Genomic DNA, 14,037 nt, shown 5'->3' on the forward strand with positions numbered 1-14,037 from the left:
TTAGAATTTAGCCAGGGACATTTTTGATGTTTCCCTGATTTTACAACCACCTCCAAACTTTGCAAGAATTATGATGAGATGGGGATTTTACATACAGACAACACAGACTTTACACCTACATCCCCTTCAAAACAATCTCAGGTTGCAGCAAAATCTTTTGCAATGGTAGGCCCAGTTTTGAGTCGGTAATGGACTGTGAATTTTAACTCTCTGTACATTTAGTTACCAGTATGTCATGTGCTTCAAATGGAGATTGAACTCTTAGCCCTAGTGGGGGTCCCTCCAGGTAAGAGCTGAGACACGCTGATGGGGAAGACTTGCCTTGCCATTGCCTTGGGATAAACAGAAGATTGCAATCTCCAAGGCTGTCAATCTGGCACTTTTCACCAGCACTGCAAGTCACTTATAGCTTCAAAACAAACAAGACAAGGTTCTCAGCTGACGTACATCAGCCTAGCTCCATTGAAATGAGATTACACCAGCTGGGGATCTGGTCCACTCTTTGAAAATATGGTTTCAGGCTTATGCAGAATCTGATGCATTCAGTTCTTTCTTTATCGTTTTAGATAATCCTTCCGTTTCAGTTCTCTCCCGTTTCCTTTGCTGTGAAAGGCAATAAGATGGCCTTCTCAGCCCTCCTTCTCAGCTGGCTCCTCTGTTCTTTTCTTTATAGTAAGTGTCTTTTTCTTCACCTTCCTCCCAAGGCTTCCTGACTCCTATATGATCCCTTGCTCGCCTTTCCACTCAACCACATGACGTCTGCTCTTTCCTTCGAAAGTCTCATTTCGCTACAGTGCTTCATGTGTGTGTAAGCACTCTGTACTTGAGAGCCCCTGGAACTTAGTTGGGAGTTTTATAGTTGAGAAGATCCTGAGAGACTACAACTCCCATGATGCCTTGGGGAAAAAGGGAGAGAGACTCTTCCTCTTCCAGGGAGCTCAGAAAAAAAGCATGTGTGGAGTCTTGGACTCCATTTTCTTTTTTGGGGGCCAGGCATGGAGCACAGCCGAGGCTGGAAGCTGCTGCTGAGAGCCTGCTGGAGTTTTGATCATGCCGCCAGCTTCGGAGTTTGGTGGCATTGCCCAAGCCAGGGGCTCTCAACCTTTCCAGACGATTGTACCCTTTTCACGAGTCTGATTTGTCTTGTGTACCCCACGTTTCACTTCACTTAAAAACTATTTGCTTACAAAATCAGATATAAAAATACAAAAGGGTCACAGAACACTACTGCTGAAAAATTGCTTTCTCTCTCATTTTTACCATATAATTATAAAATAAATCAATTGGAATATAAATAGCATGCTTACATTTCAGTGTATAGTATATAGAGCAGTATAAAAAAGTCAATATCTAGATGAGTTGATGTACCTCCTAGAAGACCTCTGCGTACCCCCAGGGGTGCAGATATCCCTGGTTGAGAACCACTGGCCCAAGCCAGGGCAGGGACTGAGCCTGGAGCTGACTGAGGTGGGCCTGCAGTGAAGGTGGTGTAAGTGCCCCCCTAGTTGTTTGGGGCAGGGCTTGTAAAGGAAGGGGCACAGCAGAGAGACTTTGACTGGACCTGAGAAGAGGCAGAGAGATAGTCTCTTCGAGTCAGGGCCAGGACTGCAGACATTTGGTTGGGCCAGCACCAAATCTTCAGCTTGATGCCTTGGCTGAACTGATACACTGAACCAACAGAGTGCTGTCTCCTTCAGATCTTCAAGCACGCCCACAGAAGCAAGGGGTCAGGGCTCTAAAGTCTAGGGGAGTGTACACTCAGGAGGTGGGGTAAATAGTGGCAGTGTAAATGCCAGCTAGACCAGTTTAATTTATTACTGTATACTGTTTTTATTAATTGATTTATTCAACGGCCCCTGTGGATTTAAAATAGTAGTGATGTTTAATTTCAGTCTGTTATGCCATATTTCCTTAATTCGTTAAGTAAAGGTGTGTTAACTCTAACTTAAGTATACTGGATATTTAGTTTGCATAATTGGTATTTTTTGAGTTAGACCCATGCCTCAGATTATTATAATTATTAGACTAGGTTTAGTCCTGGAAGCTCCCAAGGCCCGCTATTGAGCATGTGCAGGGGCCAGCCAGGTGGAGGCACTGCCAATTATAAACTCCTTTAGGAGTAAAGGGACTGCAGCAGAGGGGTGGATAGAGGATTCCCACCTATCCTACATCATCACTGGGATACTCAGGATCTCCTTTGTTGTCAGCAACCTTAGGCATCTGTGCACACAGGTGAGTGTCGCCTGCTCCCAAGTAACCCAGAAAAAAAGGGGTTACATGCAGGATCCTTGAAAGGGAACATTTTAGCCTCTTGTTGCCAGGTGCCCCTGAGCTCCTGTGGGCAAGTGCATCAGTGTTTTACATTAGCCCTTAGTATTGGGAAATCCCAACTCCTGGGGACAAAAGGTTCATTCCAAGGTGCTCACGTCTGTTTGGAATAACAGCTGTGACTGTGTATGCATGTATGATGGAGGTGCAATGTCTGCTGCTCTGCTGGGACCAGCTTGCAATGAGTATAGGGACAAATCCTAACGTTCTTGCTCAGCAAACTGGCTCCATTAGGAATTGCCTGAGAAAGTACTTATCAAAATCTGAGTAAGGGCTTCAGGAGTTTGCACAACCTTTACCAGTAGTTATTAATTTCCCCTTCTGGTCTCTTCTCTGTCTGAGAGGAAAGCAAATGATACTCTAGCAAAGTAAATCCCATTCACCTGGGGCAATAAAGGAAACTCTTATTGTAAGGATGTGTCAGATGTGAGTTGGTACTTTCTAATTTAGTGAAATCAACATATAGATTTTAAGGAGATAAATCTCATGGATTTCAGCATCCAGCAAACCTGCCTTGGAATCGGTTCCTCTTCCATTCATCCCACGCTCTGTCCATGCTTGCAGAAATCTATCCTGTCTGCTCACAGTCTCTTCCAACCTGTTCATAATCTCTCCAACCCCTCCTCCAACTTATTTCTCCTCTTATTTTACCTATATTTCCTAACAATCTTATCTAACCTACTGCTAGCTCCTCCATTTCACACGCAGGTTTTGTCTTTTCAGCTGGCTGGCCCCGTTGCCCTTATGACACTGAGATCATCCAACACAGAAACTCTGATATAATATAACTGACATTGAGGTGGTTTCCATTATCACTAGGGCAGCAGGGCTAGCTTTTATCATCACCAGCAGGCCTGATGCAGCCCATGGAAACTACAGATCCCAGCATGCAACATTCCATCCTGTAGCAAGGGTTATGTTGTGTTGAAAAGGCTCTTTGTTCATTGAAGAGGTTGTATTGGGCTGCAGGCAGTACACAGGGGCCTGTGTGGTGTCAATTACGGTGAGTGCTGTATTACAGAAAATCTGCAAAGGAACACAGCTAGTGACTGGTTTTGCAAGACCTTCCAGATTAACCCACTAAGGCCAGAATTCTCAGAAGAGCTCAGAATTCACAATCCAAAGAGCTCGGCTCTACTATAGACACCAAAATAAACATCCGGTTTTTTTTTTTTTTGGAAGATCTGAGTTGTTTTGGGTGCATGTTTGCTTTGAAAGTCTGCTCAGATGTCACCTTGGGAGCCTCTGGGTGCTGGCCCCTTTTAAAATCGTGGCCCCACTTATGGGTGCTGAGCCCTTGACAATGTGGCAATAAATGCCTACCAGGCTAGAACGTTGTCTATCCCAGGAAGCCGACTGAAAACGAGGCAAGAATGTAAGCTCTTTGTTCCAAAGATTGCCACAGTGTGGATGTCAATCATGGCACCTGCACCGCATTTATAGCCCCATTAATGAGAGTATCATTAGCACAGATAAGGGATCAGAAGATACAGTTAGTCATGGCTAGCAAAACGCCCCACCAAAGACACTGGGGAATATTGTCTGCAGGATCAGATCCTTAGGTTCTGATTTAGCAAAGCACTTAAACACGTGCCTGAATCCTACTGAAGCCAATGAGACACAAGCATGTGCATAAATGTCCTTGCTGAATAGGGATGCATTCCAGTATCAGGGCTTGAAGTATGAACAAATGTCACTGGACATAGAATCCAGTCTCAACGATAATAATGATTAATCACCTATTCTTGGTACAATCTGATTAAAACCTACAGTGAAGAAAACCAGCTCCTCTTATCCAGGTCTAATAGCGTAGCCTTCGGGTCTCCTGATGTTGTTAGCCTGCCAACTTTGTGACCATTAAGACAACCTGGAAATAACTGTCTTTGTTTGCAGCTCAGTGGGACGATCCTTTTCATCGCACTCTTAATTCTATTTCTGTTGCTGGCCTTGGCGCTGCTTTGGTGGTTCTGGCCTTTGTGTTGTACAGTGGTGAGTATGGACTTCGATCTTCACGACTTAGTTTTATAGAATCATAGAAGATTAAGATCAGAAGGGACCTCAGGAGGTCATCTAGTCCAACCCCCTGCTCAAAGCAGGACCAACCCCAACTAAACCATCCCAGCCAGGGCTTTGTCAAGCCACATCTTAAAAGCCTCTCAGGATGAAGATTCCACCACTTTTCTCTGCTCACTGGCACACACTGGAGTTAAGAGCCAGAAGAGATGCTCAGTAGACAATGAGAGGAGTAGAGAGGAATCTGCATCTTCTTAGGATATAAACTGACCTATCTGTAAGGCCCTGATTCAATAAAACACGTGAATGTGTGCCTGGTTTCATTGACTTCAGTAGAACATAAGTACATGCTGAAAGTGAAGCAGGTCATTCAGAGGTTTGCTAAATCTTAAGGGAGATAGCATGGTTGGTTTATTAGAGTATGGGACTGTTACTTTCATTTGAAATGCATTCTACAATTTTTCGTATTATGGACATTTCAACTCATGGGTGAATATTTTGCTGTCATGTTAGACTCAAGTGACCTGCGCAGTTAAGAGAAAGTTTGAATAGAAAATCTGAGTCTATATTATGGGTGATTCAATATGGTGTATATGAATTGGTGACTCATCTATACCAATTTGACCCCAATGTCACTACACAGGCTTCAGTGTCATTATTCCTGACTGCTTGCCCAGGGGGAAGTAAGAAGCGAGTCAGGTCCAGTAATGTGCCAGTCTAGATGGACAGGGCTGGTGTGGGGACAGTTCAGTTCCTCAGCATGCAGGAGAATCCCTGTGACCACATCTCCACCAGCTGGCAGAGACCACCCATTCTGCACTGCATGCCAGCTGTTGTCCCAAGGAAAGGTGCCAGCTATCCTGTTCTGCCAACTGTCTCCTGCCAGCTGATCTGTTTAGTGGCACTTAAAGGCATTGTCCAGGAAGCCAACCTGGCCTGCTGAATGCTATGGCATCACTGCTGAAAAGAGTGGGATGATAGAATGGGTTAAATGGGAGAGAGAGAGGACAATCCGAGGTAAAATGATGGGCGCTCACCTAAAATTAGGCCTGGCCCAATTCAATTTTTATTTTTTTTATAATGGCAATGGATATTGATGTTTATTTTTAAGCTTTTATTTTTATCAATGTAACTTTTCACAGTTGCGGGAGATTGGGGGGGGGGCAGACAATGAGTGGGGTGCAAACAATGGGCGGGGGCCCGACAAGAATTTATTGTCGGTAGACCTTGCCGTTCAAAGGGTTAAAGCTTTATAACCATTAAAACACAAATTGTCAACATCACATGTGAAAATATACAAAGTAAACGTCCTTAAATCAAACACTACTAAGTTCTCAGGCAGCATTTTTCTTAACTTTGCCTAGCTGTACATTTCAGTTATTATCACTGGAAATGTTTTTTGCACTGGTTTGTACATGTGCGGTGAAATTGAGGTTTATCGAAAAATCTAATTCTTCTAAGCCCACCTGTAATGTGAGCCCGGGGGGACAGAGAAGGACAGAGCCAGGGGCACATAGGCAGTGACAGGGGTATACAGTGTATCTTTAACTCTGATTCTTTCCATTGCTTGCATGTCCTAGGTCATCAAAGAGCCTCCACCGCCACCACCCCCAGAGTCTGTAAGTATTTTATTTTTCAAACCATTATGCTGTCTGCAGCTATTGCAATGTAACACGTTGACTAGGAACTTCAGATCCATGGTGGGAGTCATAATGATGTCTCTGAGGTGATGAAAGAATGTTTCCCTGGCCGGAATAGGGTTATATGTGCCATCAGGTCGCTATATATGCACACAGACGTTCTTCATCCATGGAAAAATACTTGTATAACCCATAGCAAGGTGCCTACAGAATCACTGTTTCGGTCAGACCTATATTTTGTTCCATGCTGCTGCGCATCAAGCACGAATGAAAAAACTATATTCCCTGAACTGTGACGACATCATGCTCAAAGCTGCAGTCCTTGCTCGGGCAAAATGAGGAAGGAGTAGAGGCTAGAGTCCATCATTAGGTACAAGGGAGTATGAAGGCTGTTGTCTAGTGGCTAGGTCACCAGGCCAGGACTCCGGAGACCTAGATCGTCTGCCTGGTTCTGCTACTGACATCACTTCCTTTCGCGCCCTTTTGATTGGCAGCTCTTTAGTGCAAGGGTGGGCCACGCTGTATGTATGCACAATGGGGCCCTGCTCGCTGGGGAGTGTCCTGCCTGTTTCCGCTCCTTACACGCGTGCACAGAGTTAATCCGCGGAAAACATATGTGTGTAACCCACATTTGGCTGCTAACTCACTATACGTTGGCCTCCATCTGAGAGCACAGCTGCCATTTTGAGGTTGCCAAAGGTCACCATTACTGTCTTTGTCAGCCTGGGATTTGTCCCGGGGAGCAAGTCAGTGGCAATTTAACATGTATGGGGGGGCACTATGGAGATGAGCCCTTCTCTCTGTCATATGCATTCTGTGCACCACCAACTGGTGTCAGGGTGAGAGCTTCGACTGGTAGAAATGGGCCCAGTGCTACTGAAATCAGTTCAATCTCCTCAGCTGGGGTAAACGGAACTGAAGCCCCACTAATTTTCCTCAGCTGCGGATCCACCAACCCGTCTCCAGGGATGTCACTGCAGAGTCTTTCACTAGCTCGGAATTAGGCTGAGCGAGGAAAGAGCAAGGACTCTGAAATAAAACCCAGATCCGGGCCCCTGCACATGTGGGGTTTATTTAAAAAAAACAAAACAATAGGTCCGATCTTTATAATGGGCCGGATCCAGCCCCCTAGATCCAAGTTGCCCGAAAGTTTAGGGTTGTACAAAACCCTGTGCCAGATCTGAATGGTCCAGCTCGATCCCATCACTGCGAAGAGCCAAGCAGGGCAGAGAAGCCGGGTGCAGCTGCGAGGAAAGAACATTAGTGACCTCACAGGGATGGCCTTTTCCCCTGGTAGGCGACATACAGTTCTCAAAGCACAGTTAATAAAGGGTTTCATTTGGTTAAGTGATGGACATATTCTGTGTAACACAGCAGCAAGGCCAGTATAATGTCCAATTCATCTCCACTGGGCTTTCTACTCCCTTAAAAGGCAGTTGTGATTTTTGAAGCTTTATGCACATTTGACTGTAAATAAAAGCAGCCTGAAGAGATGAGAAGACGGGAATAGACAGTCGTCTTTGGCTTCCTTAGGAAAAATTGCAGCTGCAGAGACAAGGGTCTTTTGTTCGCTGTCAGGACATAAATATAACATACAAAGTCAGATAGCCAAGGATAGGGCCATAGGATGGTCGCTTGTTTACATCCCATGCTGTTTGCATGAAAACAACAGTCACCTCTCTCCTTTTTTCCTGTAGGAATCGGATGATGAAGATGGATTGCCAAAGAAAAAGTGGCCAACCGTGGATGCATCTTATTACGGAGGCAGAGGTGTTGGTGGAATTAAGAGGATGGAGGTATCGGGTGCTTTTGTTTCCTGAATTGCAATAAAAACAATCACAATGTTTAATTGAAAATCACGGCAAGACATTTTTTAAATGGTTTTTACAGTGTGATGGTGATGGAATAGAGAGGCTGGTTTTTAATTAGGACACGTCTGCCTAATCACACCTGCCAGCCCAGTCGTCAGCCATCAAGCTGCCATTATTTGCCTCATGCAATTAGTTGTGTCTGAAATTATTAGTGAGTGCAAATTTGCGGGTTGAGAAATGGGATCAGGACCAATGAGTTTTAGTTTATTGGGTCAGCTCCTCAGCTGGTGTAAATGGGTCCCACCCTATGGCTTCAATGGAGTGAAGCCAATTTATACCAGCTGAGGATCTAGCACTAATTGGCCAAATTGAATAGAAGTGACTGTTCCTTAGACCTAGGGGTTGGGATTTTACAATCCGGCTCTGAAACCCAATGCACTGTCTGTTTGCCATGGGAGATTCTGACTCTTGAAACCAAGTGGCTAAGCAGCTGCATAGGGCAAATCCTGCCCTTGAATGTATGCACACAGCTCACATTGAGGTCAGTTGGAACTCAAGGGCAGAATCATAGAGTCATAGGGGTAGAAGGGACCATAGAGGTCATCTAGTCTAACCCCCTACCAAGATGCAGGATTTGTTTGTCTAAGACAGAGGGTTGTTCAGCCTCCTTTTGAAAACCTCCCGTGAAGGAGCTTCCATGAACTCCCTAGGCCATCTGTTCCATTGTCCTACTGTTCTTACAGCTAGGAAGTTTCTCCTGAGATTTTAAAAATGTACTCTTCTATTTTTTGATCGGAATTAAGATGTATTATTAGGGGAAATCCAGCCCTCTTCTATGCAGCTATGGAGAGTCCTTTCCTGAGGAACCTATTCTAGTGAACTAGTATTAGCTGCCCACCAAGTTTGAGAGCCACTGCCCTAAAGAACCTTCAGGGTTCTTGCTCATTCATGAATACTTTTGTCACCTCTGAGTTGGAGGACTGCAATGCGCTCTGATTGGTGAACACCCTCCCAAGAACGTTAGCTCCTGCAAAGTGCAGCGGCCTACTTGTTGAATGGAGCTGGCAATGTTGAGCATGTTGTGCATGATCCATTTGGTGCACAGACTTCCCCAAATGAAATGCAAAGTGGTTGGTGTTGATTCGTCTTGGTGGCCATTGCTACCCCGCCATCAGAGACAATTCATGGCATTCTTGTTACCCGATGATGCAGCCTCTGGTGGATTGCTGCCAGGCTTTTTTTAGTGGAGGATCTTTGGTCCTGGACCCTTCATTGACCATGTCTGATGACCTTCAGGGCCTAGTGTAAGATGCATCTGATTAGCCGAGGCTTTTGCCCAAGTAAAGATTTGGATGGGAGGTGGCTGATCTCTAAACAGCTGGCTGGGAAATTGTGTGAGGAATTGATTTTTTGGAGTTTCATCTTTATTGTGATTGTTGATGATTAATTAGGGGATTTTCCTTGCTCACTAGTTGGTGGCTGCATGTCCCGATGGATTGTTCAGACAGTAATTTTGCTTTCACGGAGGTCAGTCCTGCCAGAGGCATGAGCAATAGGTGCACGTTTCATAGACATTGAGATAAATAAATAGATAAATAATAGACCTGACTAGTTCAGACATATGCCAGATGTCCTCACTGACACTTCTGCATCCACAATGTGCCCTTACAACTTCAGGTACGGTGGGGAGACAAAGGATCGACAGAGGAAGGGGCAAAATTAGAGAAGCCCAAAAACGCCATCATTAAATTGCCAGAACAGGAGTATGAGCCGTGGGAGCCGAAGCCGAAGAAACACAACATGAGAAAGCCACCTTCCCAGAGGAAATGGTACACTCCAATCAAGGTAACGCCTCTGCACGACAGCTTTAAAATGTGGGGCGTTTATGCCATGCATGTTAGCACATACAGGTTCTGGAGCACAAAATTTCTGAGGGTTGGCAGTGGGGCTGGGAGAACTGTTGTAGATATCCCTGGACCTTTGTTCATTTCTGGGGTTAGACATCTCACCAGGCAGTGAAGGCTTGGGTAGCTTCTTTCACCTATTTTCGTGCCCTCTGTACAGACTAGATTCCAGCAGGAAGTGCCCGAACTCTGTTCTCATGGCAGCCCCAGCTCAGTGATGCACACCCAAGAGGAGCAGACAACATAGAGGAGGTGGGAAGGGCAGCCATGTGGTTGTTGCCTTGGACTGGGACTTGTGGATTTCAGCTCTGTTCCCTCCCAGCTGTACCAAAGACCCAGTATGTGACCTTGGTCCACCCACTTAGGGTCAAATTTTTAAAGGTCTTCAGGCACCTAAAGATGCAGATAGATGCCTAGAAGGATTTTCAAAAGTGCCTTTGAAATCACTGGGAGTTTGTTGCCTGTCTGCATCTCTAGGTTTCTGAATACTTTTAAAATCCGGCTCTTATCACTGAGAGAGAGAGGCTGCTGCTGCTGATGATGACGAAAATGATGCATCTTTAACTCCCAGGGTTGGCTCACTGATGTTCGTGTCATACACTGAAATCCTCGACTGCAGGGCCCAGTGAATTTCAAAGTGTTGCTATTAAGACTGAATAAGCAATCCATCTTTTGGATGTTTATCTACACCAGATCTGCTCTCTTATCCTTTCTGGGACCACCCATCATTAGCCTACCCACAAACGTCTTTGGTTCTTCATCAGGTCTTTTCTTAACGCTGTCTAACCGCATTCACCTGTCTAAGTGCACCTGCTGGTCTATGTTAATTGTTCGTATGAAGCCAGATGCACCCTGGATGTAATTCCAGTCGGATGGATTTGTTCCATTGTGTGCAATGGCTGGTTCCCCGAGGCACTCAATATTACAGTGATGGGCATGCTGTAAATACACAGACAGATAATGAGTATACAAAGAGCAGGGGCCTCCGGGCTGGCCTGTGTGTGTCGACGGCTAAACATACAGTAATATTGCAGCAAGTCAACTGTCATTTAATTTCACATTGTTATCTCAAGTGCTGTTGGTCATGTCACGTATTTTTGATTCCAGGGCAAACTTGATGCGTTGTGGGCTCTGGTTCGCCGAGGCTATGATCAAGTCTCTCTCATGAGACCACAGCCAGGAGATAAGGTAAGCTGTCATGGACACACTGTCATGTCGGTTCTTTGTTGTCAGCAGTAATGCTCATTTTTTTCCTCTTATTGAGAGCTTGTCTCTCTCTGGATTACCCTGAGGCTAAAATCCATCACTATATCCTAAGGTTTAATGATGAGCTAAAATGTTTGTAGTGGCATCTATTTAAAAGTATTGCCCCCAATGGTCAATCACTGTCTCTCTGGTGCTGTCCTTTGAGCAGATGCAGGTAGAGACTGGGTTATTTGAAGATGCAGATTCATCTCTTGACTGCTGCCCATTGCTAGGGTAGAATCTGAACTACTTCTCCATGATGCTGTTTCTTGCCTTCCCTTCCATAAAGAGCAATGCCCTGGAATCAGAGGTTGTGCACAATCATAGGCTGTTGTTTTTTAGGTTCATATGTAATACTAAGTGTTAATGGATATTGTTCCCTTCATACCAATGGCTCACAAAATGTTTTACCCATTCAATAGCAGAATTAAATGACAGAGAGGAGAAATCATAAATCACACAGAGTCCCACCCTGCTGGGAAAATTCCCAGGAATTGAAGAGAGAATAACCTGTCTGTGGGATTCTAGTGAAGGGCTATAGTTCTCTGGCATAATCCACATGTGGGCTTTAAAATGCTAGAGAGAGGATCTCCTGCTTTGTTCAGTTCTATGGGCCAGCAACGCCGACATGCACCCGCGGAAGATCTGGCACTGTAGGATGTATAGAGTGTAATTTCTGAAGGATCCTGTTGGTTTCATCCCTATTACATACCGTCGGATTTTTCTGTAAGGCAAGAGCCTCTCTGCAGGAATAATCCACATAGGAGATGTTTGCGCTCATCGGTTTTCCTTCTTGTGCGGAGGTACGCCAGGGAAGTGACTGGGAGTTTCTCCCCGCCCTTGCCCCAGATCTTGCCGCCAGCCCAGATGCCCTGCACCTGCATACAACCTCCTTGGCAGCAGTTCAGTCAGGATCCAGGCACAATCAGGCACCGTCATACCTGGCAGGGTAATACCAGGACCTGGAACAGTAATGCCAGCTCTGTCAGAGCTCCTCACCTTGGCCCTTCCACATTCTGATCTGGATTTGTGCAATGGAGCTTTAGATAGGCTGCGAGGAAAAGACTTTGAAACTATTTCTCCACTTTTCTCGCCCTGGGTTTCGACACCCCAGCTATCAGAGGGAGTGTTTGGCATAGATGCCGAATCCTGTAGCAGAGTCACGTCCAGTGCAATAATAATCCTAACAGGCCTCTCTTAGGGGCTGATGTGTCTTCATGCTGGGCTTCCGCACATGGGAGAATTTCATCCTTAGTAACTGACATAAAAGATGGCTTCAGTTTTCTTTTAAGGCAAATTAGGTGCATCCGTCCTGCTCCTGGCAAGATGCTGCTGTGCTCTTGACTGGGAACAGCTGAGCACTCCCACTTCAGGATTTAGCCTTCAGTGTTCTCCATTTTTCTTTGTGCCATAAAGGAACCGAGAGATGAAACTCAGCTTCCTACGCTGCTCTGTAAAATTGCCTTTTAACTGGTTTTATCAGCCTGCGTTTCCTTAGGCAGCTGCACTAGAGGCACTTATTTACTTCTTAAGCATGGCCCTGGGCTTCTGAATCGACTATTTAGTCCCAGCTGTATTTTGATAGCAGGAACATTGTATAGTAGGATTCTGTCCTCTGCCTTTCACTTGCTTCATTGGTGGGCTTCTAGCCGTGCAGAGCACAGTCCTGCCACTGTTAGTCAGAACAGTCAAGAAACATGCAGGGGGCCAACTCAGAACAGGGGTTCTCAGTTACTTGCCTACAACTCTGCTATGTGCAGAAGGAAAAGCAACCAGCAAAGAGGCTCTTTAAAATGGAGCGAGCTGAAGGATTGTTGTATTCAAGGGAATATTAGAAAATCAACCGTGCATCTGGGGAATAGGCTGGAAAGAATCCTATTGAGCTACGATTAGTGGAAGAATAAGGGTCATCTCTGTTCTATGGTCTGCGAAATTAACTATTGCTGAAGAATATTGAAAGGGAAACAAAATGACTAAGCATGGTTCTGTTTTCCGTAAAAGGCCCTGGGAGTTTGCACACGACTGAGACGGGGTGGGGAGTCCTGTGCAAAAATACAGACCCAGACCCTGATCTGAAGAGCTCACAGAGTTGCAGGACTTTTCATGTTGATAAAAGTTGTGTAAACTTCTACCACGCAAGCTAAAGGAATGACACAATTAGCTAGGAGTCTGTAGCAGACTCTTAACCTCACCTGAGCCAACCTCTAGCGGGCGACATGGTCATTCTCTCACTTGCACACACGCTGGCAGTGCTAAACTGATTTTCTCATTTCATTCTCCCCCAGTTCATAGGATGGGCTCACCAGGAATCAGGGTTAGAACTGGTCAGGATTTTCCAAATTTGGAATTTTTTCATAAGAATTTTGACAGATCCCTCCAAAAAAGAGGGTAAAAATGTCATTGACATTTTTCCCATTCTCACTTCTCTGCCCCCATTTTGCATTGTTGCCAACTCTCATGCTTTTATCACGAGTCTCACAATATTTGGGGTTTTTTCTTCAAGCCTCAGCTCCTGGAGTCAAGTGATTATGTGAGAATTTCAGTTTTCTTATTTTAAAAAAAGAATAAATTTCTACCCCTTGTGATTGCAGAGAAAAGCTTGAAAGCATGAGTCCTAAAAGCTGAACCCCCAGAAGGCAAAAAGAACACATTTATTATTGTTGTTTTAAAATAATCTCATGATTTTTTAGCCAGTCTTGTGATTTTGGGGGATTTGGTGTTGGTAATGCTGCATTTTGTGACCAGCTTGAATCATGATATTGGGTCAATAGATTCAGTCTTGCGGGGCTTGTGCTACCACACGGAAAACAACTGTGTAGACATCGCGGCTGGGGCTGGAGCTTGAGCTCTGAAAAGTGCCGTCTACACAGCTGTTTGTAGCGCCAATGTGCGAGCCCCTTAAACCTGAGTCTTTCAACCTGGATTGGAGGCTCGCTGCTGCTGGCTGTGTAGACGTACCCTATGGAAGTGTGTTAGGCATTGTCCCCTGCTGGCCTGTTTCCCATCCCACCCACGCGGAGGCTCCCTTCCTCTCCTCCCTGTCTTGGAAACACCAGAGCCTCCAGGCAATGAGCAGCTTGCCAGGCCCGGGCATTT

The 14,037-nt window shown here is 45.3% G+C and overlaps 1 protein-coding gene across 1 annotated transcript in view; it reads left to right on the plus strand.

Moving 5' to 3' along the window:
- ANTXRL (ANTXR like) overlaps positions 1-14,037 on the plus strand; it is a 68,068-nt gene that overhangs the window by 37,242 nt on the left and 16,789 nt on the right. The window contains exons 13-17 of the mRNA XM_067538992.1: positions 4,222-4,317; positions 5,922-5,960; positions 7,679-7,777; positions 9,470-9,637; positions 10,804-10,884. Coding sequence (XP_067395093.1) covers positions 4,222-4,317; positions 5,922-5,960; positions 7,679-7,777; positions 9,470-9,637; positions 10,804-10,884 — 483 coding nt within the window. The remainder of the gene's footprint in view (positions 1-4,221; positions 4,318-5,921; positions 5,961-7,678; positions 7,778-9,469; positions 9,638-10,803; positions 10,885-14,037) is intronic.

Source organism: Emydura macquarii, unplaced genomic scaffold, assembly GCF_026122565.2.
Source record: "Emydura macquarii macquarii isolate MOO-44397 ecotype Brisbane River unplaced genomic scaffold, CSIRO-AGI_Emac_v2 contig_67, whole genome shotgun sequence".
Lineage (NCBI taxonomy): Eukaryota > Metazoa > Chordata > Testudines > Chelidae > Emydura > Emydura macquarii.